The following is a 12066-nucleotide window of genomic DNA, read 5'->3' as shown; positions in this document are numbered from 1 at the left end:
GCAGGGACTTGAACAGACATTTGTACAACCATGTTCTCAGCAGCATTATTCACAATAGTTAAAAGGTGGGACAACCCAACTGTCCATCGACATGAATGGACACACAAAATATGGTAGATCATGCAGTCAAATTCACAGAAGCTAGAATGGCAGTTGCCAAAGGCTGGGGGATGGGGTTGGACGGATGGGGAGCTAATGTTTAATGGGAACAGAGTTTCAGTTGAGACAGATAAAAAAAGTTGTGGAGCTGAACGATGGTGATGGGTGCCCCCAAATGTGAATGCACTTAATGCCACTGAACAGTACACTTAAAAATGGCTAACATGAGAAATTTTATGTTATGCATATTTTACTACAATTTTTTTTTTTAATTTTTATTTATTTTAAGTGTGTTTTTCCAGGACCCATCAGCTCTAAGTCAAGTAATTGTTGCAATCTAGTTTTGGAGGGCACAGCTCACAGTGGCCCATGCGGGAATCGAACCAGCAACCTTGTTGTTAAAAGCACCGCGCTCTAACCAACTGAGCTAACTGGTCGCCCACAATTTTTTAAAAGTAATACTCAGTCCTCAGCTGAAACTCTGAGCTGAGAAGACAAACTAGAGGCCAGTGAGATGGGGCAGGCATAAAGGGGAAATCACACCCCCTGTATCAGGACATAAAGGTTAAGCCTGAGCTAGAAGGCAAGCTGTTACAAGGCAACTCTGCAAACATGCTATAGCAGGAAAGAAGCAAGGGAAGAAAGAGGGAAGGTAAACAAGAGAAAGATCTGAAAAAGATAGGACTATACAGTTTACAAAGACTAAGAACCCAGTCTAAAACAAATAGAAACAATCAAAGAGTGCTTCACACCCTAAAGGAACTTACTAAGAATGTAAGTTCAGTAAAGGAAGAACACAAAGAAGAGATGATTTTTTTTTAAAGGATGAGATAAGAAGGAAGAGCTAAAAACAAACAAACAAAAAACAAAAGAAAAAACTGAGATGTACAGCACCAACATTAGAAATCCGATCAATAAAATATCAACGTCCTGGGGGCGCTGGGGATACTGGGAGGCAAGAAGCAGGAGATTAAACAGAAAACTGAGTTAATGGCATAAAGAAAAGATTTTGAGAAAATACCAGTGAATGCAAAGTAAAAAGACAAAGATGTTAATGCAGTTAAAGAAGTTGGTAGACAAGGACGAAAGATAATCAAACATAAGAATAACGTCAGTCCATAAAGTTCACATTGAAATATATGTATTTAACAGAGAGAAAAATCCATGTCAATTTCCCTGGAATGAAGAAAGAACTAGATCTGCAGATAGAAAAGACAAACCAGACACCAGGAAGAATTGTGTTTCCCAACAATTAATATGCCTTGTTTCCAAACAAGGCATATTCTGGCGACATTTTTGGTCCTTAAGGATAAAGCCAGAATTATTCTTGCAGTCTCCTACAAAGAGGAAAAAAGAAGGCTGATTGCAGACCCCGCCACAGCAACACCAATCACAAGAAGACAATGCACCAGTGCTTACAAAGTTCTGGGGAAAACATGTCCCAGGAATAACATTATACCTGCCCAAGTTGTCATTCAAGTATAAAGGCAGTAAACCACTCTCCAGCATGAAAAAAGTCAAGGAAGGTGCGAAGGTGAGTCCTTCCTGAAAAATCCACATGACTGTGAAATTAAGCAATAAATCTAAATGAGAAATTCAGGAATAGAGAAGCGGTGGTAAATGTACTCAAAGTGCACAATGAATAAATGTAAAGAGCAAAGTAAAGCTAACATGCCAAGGACTTAGGGTCACAGAAAAGGCTATAAACATCATTGACTACGACAAAGTAAAACTATGTAAGCAATGAAAATCAGGAAGAAAGCGGGGAGGCCGGTAAGCTTAATTATTTCATTTTTCATTACAGGGAGCCAATCTACTCTACACCGTCCCAAAATTTTTAACAAGTAGAATATGACTTTAACACAAGAGTTATTGGTTCCTTAAATGATTCCTGACTGCTTATTGATTTTCATAACCTCTTTTCTTAACTTTAGAGGGTTTCTTTTTTTATAGGAAATACTGTCTCTTGTGATAGTTTAGTTTCTTCACTTTAGCTTCTTCCTGATACATTTGCATAACATTAAATGTAATCATTTTAATGCCATAAATAGTATGATGCCATCCTCTTAAAATTCCTTCTTTCTATGGTTGTATAGTCTGGCTACTAACCTATCCATTTTTTCTCTATATATAGATATACAGAGAAATGTCAGTCATCCAGTGATGGGGGAGGGAGAGTTGGCTTTCTTCCTTACACTTCTGTATTGCTTGAATTTTTTAAATTTTTGATAGTGAACACATATAACTTTCACTTAATAAAATGATGCAGTCATTGATTTTAAAAATTTAAAGCTATAGCAGCGAAATGCTGACATAAATAAAGAACGACAATACTAATATCCAACAAAAATGGAATTAAGGCAAACACACTATAAGGGACAAAGAACTATATTTCATGATGATAAAAAGTCCAACTCACCAAGAAAACATAATATTCATGAACATTATACCTAATAACGTAGCTTTGACATATATATATATATATATATATATATATATATATATATATATATAAAGCAAAACTAGAACACAATGAAAATCTGATAAAAATACAAGCATAAAGGGAGCTAGATTTTTAATAGATCCATCTCAGAAATCAACCCCTGTGAAGGTGACAAAAATAAGAATGTATATTATTTAAATAATACAATTAACAAACTTGATCTAATAGGTATATGTAGAATTGTGTAGGCCACAAACAGAATACACATTTTTTTCAAAACACACTAAACGTGCTAAAAAATATGAATGTTTATTAAGCCAAGAAATCTCAACAAATTTTCCCACCCCATTTCCCAAAAAATCCACACAAAAGCAAAACAAACACCAGACAGCCCACAAACCACATTCATTACCCATCATAAGAAATTAACAACAAAAGCACTATTGAAAGAGTTCTCCTGGAAGCACAGTGGTCTCAGGGAAAAAACACAGCTCTTGATGTCAGACCATGAGCTCAAACTCCACTTGGGCCTCTTACCGGAGTTTTGTAACGTTGAAAAGTCCCTTAATCTCCCTAAGCCTCAGTTTCCTCACTGTAGAGCAGGGATAAGAAAAGAACCCAACCTTCCCCTGGTGGTTTTGGGAAGATTAAACTCAATAAATGTGAGTCCGTCTCTTGAGGAAACATAACTAAGTTTCTCCAAAAAGTATAGATGCAAAACATCATGGCCGATATCAGTTCACAAATCCGGGGGGTAAACTGAGGCACCAGGAGGTCCATTCAGAGTAGTCACCCAATCTTGAGGATCCCCACCGTCCAGAGGACAAGTCTTACCTTCACAGCTCACGCAGGCTACGCACCGACACTCCTGGTCCAAGTAGTAGTCCTGCCCACACTGCTTCCTGCAGTCAGATGGGCCCTGCGGGCACAGCTGCTTCAGGGACAGCTCTGGAAAAAGAAGGAGAGAAGCTCCAGGCCAGGCCACGTCAGCAAAGACCTCACCTCCCCACCCTCCACCTCTCATCTCTGAAGCCCTTCCCAGCAACACCTCTAGACCCCCAAACATGGCGGTGCAACTCTTGTGTTACAGTTGGAGGTACTGATGCCCAAGAGGACAGACCTCGGCAGGCAGGCGGAAGCAGCAGCACGGGTCAGGGAGAAGAGCTGGCCCTGGGAGTCCAGGCTGCCACATGCCAACTGCGTGGTTTTGGGCAAGTCACAATGACCTCCTGGGCACGATTCAGTTAATAATAGGATGAACCTCCTAGGCTTGTTGAAAGGATTAAAGGGATTGTGAAGACAAACACGTGTAAAGTCCTACAGCAGCCCTGGGACACAGCAAGCACTGGCTGAGCTCTGGTTGTTATCGTTCCTGGCAGGTCGGAACTGGGGAGCCATAGTCCACAGACCATGAGGAGCCCAATCCAGCCTGACTGAGAGGCACACAAATCACCCCGCAGACCCTGACTTCCAGGGTACAGGGATGGGAGATGCATGACTTTGAGACCGAATCCATGAGGCAAAAGGGTGGGGATACTGGCTGTCCGCAGGATGTTCATCTGCCCTGCTCCCTCTCTGTCTGATGTTCTAGCCAGGATGCTTCTCACAGCCTGCTTCCAGGACGAGCACATGACCCAGGCAGGCCAATCAGAGTACATCTCCCTCATCACTGTGATTGGTTCATGGGCACATGACCCATGCCTGCCAACGAGCGTCATCTCTGAGAGTTTCACAAAAGCTACCAGGAAAGAGCCCCTCTTTTTACATTGGATTTCAGGTTGAAAGGGCAGTTTAAGCCCAGAGCTGCCGGATCATGGCTGCTGTTGTTTGAGCAGGGCCCACCTGAGAAGGAGGCAACTCAGCGGCCACAGACGCAGAGAAATGGATTCCTGATGACATCATTCAGACCTGAATTGATGGTGCCATGGGCTTCTCTGTCATTGAGCCAATTATGTCTCTTGTCTTGTTTGGGCCTAAGTGAGTTAGGCTTCTGTTAGTTACAACCAAAAGAATCTAGACCAAGGATTCTCAACATTTCTTGTGCCCCTTAGTCATTTGGGGGAAACCTGTGGATACTGTTCAGAATCATGTTTTTAAGAGTATAAAATAAAATACATAGGATTACAAAGGAACCCAGCTATGTTGGAATACAGATATTAAAGCATTAAACAAAATAATTTAACAGTAATATGTGTTATTTTTGTAAACGCATTCAATAAGATCTAATAACTACCATACTTTAAAAGTAGTGATGAGGATAAAGAGTGTTTCATGATACCTGCAGCAATTGTGATATAATTGTAATATAATATGAGACCATCTGATTTCTACTGATGGAGAAACTGCAAGGACTACTATTACCACTGTGCTTCTTTGCCTTAATTCATAATGGAAGGAATTCATAAAGGAAATTTTAGTTAGAGGCTAATGAAAATAAGCACACTCATTCAGGCACACCGCCCCCATGAAATCTACCCTTGGACCCTGGGGAGTCCATGAGCCTCTGCTCTAAAATCGTATGCAAGTTCCTCTCAAAAATATTAGCTTGATGGCTGATACCCTCTGGCTCAGAACACTTCAATAGCTGCTCCCCAGTGGTCTTAGAGGGATACATCTGATGCCATTACTCCTTGCCTAAAACTTTCAAAGGCTTCTTGTGACTGATAGAGGCCTAGGTCCTTACCATGGCTAATGAGGTTCTGCCCACCCCTATCCCCCTTGCTCTCTGATCTCTAACCATACGAAGGCTCCCTGTTCCCCAAAAGGCCATGCTCCCTTCTGCCCCCAGGGCCTTTGCACAAGCTGGGCCTCTGCCAGGAATGCTCCCTTCCCTTTCCCCCCAGTAAACTCCCACTCGGCCTTCACATCCTAGTGGAGACATCACTTCCTCAGCAACTTGATCAGGACCACTGTCATAAACCGTCAGAGACCTATGTACCTCGCTCTCCTGTTGTAATTGCACAATTATTTGTGGGATAAATTGTCTGAGTGTCTGAATTCCCCCTGTGAATGTCAGCTCTTCCAGGATGGATCTTTCCATTTCTGCTCACTGTATCACTGGGCCTGGCACATATTTGATCAATACATGTTCTGCCAACCTAATCAATAGAGTCCTCAGCCTGGCACTGCCAGGCCACACTCTGTCTCCAGACTCCTGGTCTGGTATTGTTGTGTATCACTCACTGCATACACTCTATGCTTCAGTCAACCTGGGCACATTCGTCTTTCCTCTGATACCCCTCATGTATCCTGGAATGTTGTTATGGGTTGAATTATATCACCCTCAAAAATATATATGCTGAAGTCCTAACTCCTAGTATCTCAGAATGTGATTTTATTTGGAGATAGGGTCCTTACAGAGGTACGCAAGTTAAAATGAGGTCATTAGGGTGGGCCCTTATCCAATATGACTGGTATCTTTATAAAAAAGGGGAAATTTGGACACAGAGACCAACATGCATACAGGGATATGGCCCCGTGAAGATTGCAATCAGGTGGCCACAAGCCAAGGAACTACCAGAAGGTAGGAGAGAGGCCAGAACCTTCCCTAGAGCCTTCAGAGGGAGCATGACCCTGCCAACGCATTGGTCTCGGATTTCTAGCCTCTGTAACTAAGAGACGATTAATTTCTGTAGCTTAAGACACTCAGTGTGTGGTACTTTGTTAATGGCAACCCTAGGAAACTAATACACATGTTCTTTGCCCAGACTGAAATGCTCCTCTATCTCCATGTGTACCCGCTGGGAGCCCTTCGCATCCAGCCAAGTCAGCCTTATGGAACTTTCCTGATCATCGGACGCCATCCCGATCCCCTTTCTGGGCCCCTTTAAAATTGCCTCTCGGTGCCAGGGGCTGCCCTGGGCTGGACCTCAGAAACCCTCTTCTTCAGAAAATACATCCAAGGGCTCAGTGTGACAATTTGGTAGCGGGATTGTTTTTTCACTTAACTCGGTTACTGAGCACCACTTTTATGCCAGAACTACTCCCATCGAGCTTACAGCAGCTTGGGGAACAGAGACAAGCAAGTCAAGAAAGAAATTAGCGGGCAGCCAGTTGGCTCGGTGGTTAGAGAGAGGTGTTCATCACACCAAGGTCGCTGGTCCAATTCCCACATGGGCCAGTGAGCTGCGCCCTCCACAACTAGATCGAAACAACGACTTGACGTGGAGCTGATGGGTCCTAGAAAAACACACTGTTCCCCAATATTCCCCAATAAAAATAAAAATTAAAAAAAGAAAGAAATTTGCAAGTTGGTTCCCAATGTGGGTACAAACTGAAGAAAATAAAGCAGCTACGAGTAGGAAAGTCCACACGGAACGGAGAGAAGAGCTCTAGGGAGTGTGGGCTGGTGGCCTCACTGAGTCCCAGGGGACTGAAGGCGGTGGCAGCGGCCCAGAGAGCTGGAGGAGAGCATTCCAGGCAGAGGGCGCTGCTAGTGCAAAGGCCGCGAGGGGGGATGAAGCATGGCTTCAAAGAACCATGCTTTTATGTTGTGCAAAGAACATAAAAGCCACGGGGGCTGGGGCAGAGGGAGCAGAAGAATTATGAGTGTTTATTTTCTCTTTTCTTCTTTTCCCATTTTCCACAGAGATCTCGTTCCCTGAGTATCACTTTCCTAATCAGAAACCTTAAGAAAGGTTTCCGAGTTGTGGTGGGGCTCTTAGAACTGGTTCCCAAGTGTCCCTCTGCCGTGCCCTGCCTCTGGCCATACTCTACTCCCAGTCTCTGGTCAGCGCCTTATCCACTCCAGATGTTCTCAAGTTTGTCCAAATTTCCTGTCACTGCCTCTCACCTCTGGTTCCGCATCGGGGCGGGCAGGCCACCCAGTCACAGCTGCTTTGGCCCAGAAACTCCCCTCACGGAGCCTGAGACCCAGGCCCTCCATCTTCCCCTCCCCCGCTCCCCGTCACGCCCAGTGCCCGGCCTTGGCACATTCTGTGCCCTCTAACCAGAGCAAACCCCCGCTCCACCTTGGCCTGGGACACTCCTGCTCATCCTTAGGACTCCTTTAGATGCCAACAGCTCAAGAAAACCCCCCCTGAATGCTCCAACTAGGTTAGGCCCCCCAGGAATATGTCCCCACGGCTCCCAGCAGCACCGCCCCAGGTTCTAATAGCCTGTTGCAGCAGACACATATGTTGAAGGGCTTCCCAGGCCCCAGGCTGCCCTTCTTGATGAACTCTCCCACCCGCTTCCCCAGCAGTAGTCCAGGACAGTCCTGGCCTTGGGGAACCAGAGCAGAGGTGGACATTGGGACTTATTTGAGCCATCAGAGGCTTTCTTTTTGGCTTTGGAATTGGGGCTGAAACATGTCTGTCAAGTGTCCCTCCTGTTGCCTGAAGGAGAACCACAGCCTGGGGAGGGAGTCAACTTGGCCAAGGGCAGGCAGGCAAGGAAGGTCGCCTCCTCTTCCTCCCTCCTGCTCACAGCCCTTGGAGAAACCCTCAGCTCCTGGGAGAACATGGGACACTCCCACCTGGCCCCAAACAAACCATGGTCTCCGCCTGACACCAGGCCTGGGTAGGCCTTGCACATCTGCAGGGAGATCCCTTCCTATGGGGAGTGAAAGAGGGTATCCAGGAAGCAGGGTGCAGAATAATGAGGGGTTTGTAGCCCCCCGTGGGCTCTTGCCTGATATGCTCTGTGGCCGCCAAAAGACAATGCCTTGGGGGTCAATACAAATAAGACTAAAGCGGGGCCAGCCGATGGCTCAGGTGGTTAGAGCTCCATGCTCCTAACGCCAAAGGCTGCCGGTTCGATTCCCACATGGGCCAGTGGGCTCTCAACCACAAGGTTGCCAGTTCAATCCCTCGAGTCCCGCAAGGGATGGTAGGCTCCGCCCCCTGCAACTAACATTGAACACGGCACCTTGAGCTGAGCTGCCTCCCAGATGGCTCATTTGGTTGGAGTGCATCCTCTCAACCACAACGTTGCCAGTTCGACTCCCGCAGGGGATGGTGGGCTGTGCCCCCTGTAACTAGAAAACGACGACTGGACCTGGAGCTGAGCTGCGCCCTCCACAACTAAGACTAAAAGGACAACAATTTGAAGCTAAACGGCACCCTCCACCACTGAGATTGAAAGGACTACAACTTGACTTGGAAAAAAGGCCTGGAAGTACACACTGTTCCCCAATAAAGTCCTGTTCCCCTTCCCCAATTAAAAAAAAAAAAAAAAAAAAAAAAAAAAAAGAGCATGGCCCTCTAAATAAATAAATAAATAAATAAATAAGACTAAAGCATTTGGGGTTTCAAGTTAGCCGGCCACGTTCAAACCCCCCCTGCCCCCACCCTGAGCCACTTACTAGCACGTGACCATGGACAAATCCCTGAACCCTGGCATGTTCAAGTTTCCTCTCTGGGTTTGCCATCTGGGTTCAGGCAGCTGATGTGTAGGGAAAGGGCTCAGCACAAACCGTGGCTGACAGGAACCATGCTCCATCACTGGTAATTGTTACAGAACAGTGAGCGAGCTTCCTGTCACTGAGGGTGTGTAAGCAGAGGACCGAGGATCAGCTGTCAACGATGCTAGAAAGGGCCCTACCGGCCTGGGTGAGAGGAGGGATTCAAGACATCTAAACTCAGTCTCAAAGGTCTTCCCGTTTCCTTCCTCCACCAACCCGCCCCCGTGTAAAGCCTGCCAAACAGCTGAGCACTGATGGTAGAGGGCGGGCAAAATGTCAGAAATTTCCCCAAGAAACCGAGGAAGGGGTTTTTGTGGGTTTTTCGTTTTTCCTTTCTTGCCTGCCCAGAAGCACAAGGTCAATAAAACTCCACCAAAATGCCCCGCCCACCACAGCAGCATGACATGCTTAGCTAACCCTAGTCACCGGGCCTTGGGGAAGGCACATGGGGGGAAGGGAGCCCCCTCTTCCCAGTCATAGCATCTAAGTGGGGGAGGCTGCCACCAGGATGTCTGTCTCTCAAGACCTCACCAAGCTGGGATCCAGGGGGCTGGTGAATGAGGAAGGAAGTGTCTGTCTTTATCCCTGCAGCTGGGACTGTGGGTCTTATGGAAAGTCACATGAGGGCCCCTGCACTCCAGAGCCCTGACTGCACTTGGCCTGGAGAGAAACAGTGTGCCACCAGCCACACAGCACTGGGCGGATGTGGGAAGGCTTTATGGAGGAAGGAGTGTTAGGACTGCAGCAGGTGGGGATGGTGGCAGAGGGTGTCCCAGGTGCCAACAGGCATGTACAAAGGCCCAGAGATTTGAAAGCACACAGTAGGTTCAGAGGACACCAAGCACAGCAGTTCCTGCAGAAAGACCAAGGAAGGAAAAGCTGCATAGGTGACAAGTGACCTCACTATTAGAAGGAGGAATAAAAAATTGTTGGATGGATGGGTGGAAGTATAGATGAAAAGGGGGATTGGAGGGTGGTGGGTAGATAGATGGGGATGGATGGGAAGACAGATGGGAGAGGGTTGGGTGGGGGAAAGGTGCTATGGACTAAACTGTGTCCCCCACAAATTCATGTGTTGAAGCCCTAGCCCTCAATGTGACTGTGTTTGGAGACAGGGCTTTTAGGAAGTAATTAAGGTTAAATGAGGTCATAAGAGTGGAGCCCTGATCTGACAGTGTTGGCGGCCTTATAAGAAGAGGAAGAGAAATCTCTCTCTCTCTCTCTCTCTCTCTCTCTCTCTCTCTCTCTCTCACTCTCTCTCTCTCTCTCCCTCTCTCCCTCCCCCTCTCTCCCTCTGTCCCTCCCTCCCTCCCCCCTTCTTCCCTCCCTCCCTCTCTCTCTCCCCCATGAGAAGGTGCCTGTCTGAAAGCCAGAAAGAGATTTCTCACCAGAAACCAACCCTGCCAGCACCTTGATCTTGAATTTGTAGCCTCCAGAACTGTGAGAAAATAAATGTCTGTGGTTTAAGCTGCCCAGTCTGAGGTATTTTGCTATGGCAGCCTGAGCCACTGAGACACATGGATAGATGGATGGGGGACGGGTGACTGAAAGAACAGGAAAGGGAATGGGTGGGGGAGGAGGGGGGCCTGAGGAGATGGGAGGAGGGCGGGCAGATGAGTCAGTGACTGGGCGAAAGGATAGGCAGGTGAACAGGCAGGTACATAGGTGGGTGTTGCTGGCCAGTTAGGCCTTGAAGCCCCAAGCATCAAAATAAGCACAGGGACCCACCTGATATATAATTCAGAATCAACACTCAGCCCCAAAACAAAGGCGAGAAAGTCCAGTAAAGTTCTAGTTTTTTCCCTATAATGACTACTGAATGAATAACTAATGAATCATTTTTAGGAATAGAAAATATCAAATTCTTTCCCCAAATGTTTCTCTCGGTCCTTTGGTGGCCCGATCATGGTCTCGCTCAGGCCGCAGAGTGAAGCAGAGGCCACAGTTCTAAGAATAGACTGACTGGGGCTCCTGCACAGCTCCAGCCACATACCCTTAGTAATCCTGTGTATCATAGCCTGTCACCACCCTCCAGACAGCAATGCTGGGAGCCTCAGAGGATCATAGGTGGGTACCCTCCCTATCGTGAAGACGCCCGCCCACTTCCCGTGGCCTTCTGTCCTCAAAGCACGAGGCAGATGTGATGAACAGGTCACATCCAGTCCTCACACCCTCCATGGGCCTAACTAACATCTTTCCTCCCCCATCAGTCTTTGTTCCCGGACGTCAGAGACCAGAGTTCAGCTTTATCTCAGGCTCCACCCAGGCAAGGCCACTGGACGCACCTCTGGACTTTGGATGATAGCCACAGAGGATGGCAATGCCTTGTGCCCCTCTTTACTTGCTCACCTCCTCCAGCCTGAGCATCACTGCACAGTGGGAAGAACAAGGCACACCGCTGTTCCGGAAGGACTTCCTGGTAACCTAGTCAGAGCCAATCACTGTGCAGGGGGTGGGTGACACTTCCCGGAAGCCAGCTCCGCCTAGTAAGACTGGTCCCCGAGAGAGCTACAGTCCAGGCAGCCCGGGAACAAACACATATTCTGGGCTGGAGAAGATGAGGACTGCAAAGGGTGTCCAGGCCCAGAAATGAGGGGCAGTCAGGAGTGTCGATAGCCCAGGCTCTGGGGTCACAGAACCCTGAACTCCTGCCTCAGCCAGTTCTGCCGTTTCCCAGCTCTGTGACCTTGGGCACGTTACTTAACCTTGCAGCATCCCAATAGCCTCATCAGCAAAATGGGGATAATAAAGGATAATTGTGAGGCTCTGATGAGACGATGACACGCACGTGAAGGTACATAGTACGTGTTCAATAAAGGGCAGCTATTGATTAAAATCAAAAGGTCACAGAGGGACGGCCTTCATAACCTATAGTCAACATGATAATGATGATATTGGCTCCCATCTTTCCCACTCCCCAATCCCCCCTTATTCCCAGCCCCAGCACCCGACTCACCTGTGGGGCAGCGGTGATAGCACTTCCCAGCAGCCTTGTCATAGTAGCAGCCAGGGTCTCCAGGACTGGCATCTCTGGGGGCTCGACCCTGGAGAGTGGGACAAATTGGTGAGGGTGAGTGGGTCCCAGACACCCATCCTCCCTCCAGCCCCTGAGGTCCCATGA

General features: G+C 47.3%; 1 protein-coding gene across 1 annotated transcript in view; it reads right to left on the bottom strand.

Moving 5' to 3' along the window:
* The window catches only part of TNFRSF8 (TNF receptor superfamily member 8), a 64825-nt gene that overhangs the window by 39690 nt on the left and 13069 nt on the right, over window positions 1-12066 (bottom strand). Inside the window, exons 2-3 of the mRNA XM_019756324.3 lie at window positions 11902-11989; window positions 3377-3490 (exon numbers count right to left, since the gene is read on the bottom strand). Of these exons, the coding sequence (XP_019611883.3) occupies window positions 3377-3490; window positions 11902-11989 (202 nt within the window). The remainder of the gene's footprint in view (window positions 1-3376; window positions 3491-11901; window positions 11990-12066) is intronic.

The sequence above is a fragment of the Rhinolophus sinicus genome, chromosome 14, assembly GCF_057876585.1.
Source record: "Rhinolophus sinicus isolate RSI-liver-muscle chromosome 14, RSI-T2T, whole genome shotgun sequence".
In the NCBI taxonomy this organism is placed as follows: Eukaryota; Metazoa; Chordata; class Mammalia; order Chiroptera; family Rhinolophidae; genus Rhinolophus; species Rhinolophus sinicus.
Note: the sequence above shows the minus strand (reverse complement) of the source record. Positions and strands in the feature narration are given on the sequence as shown.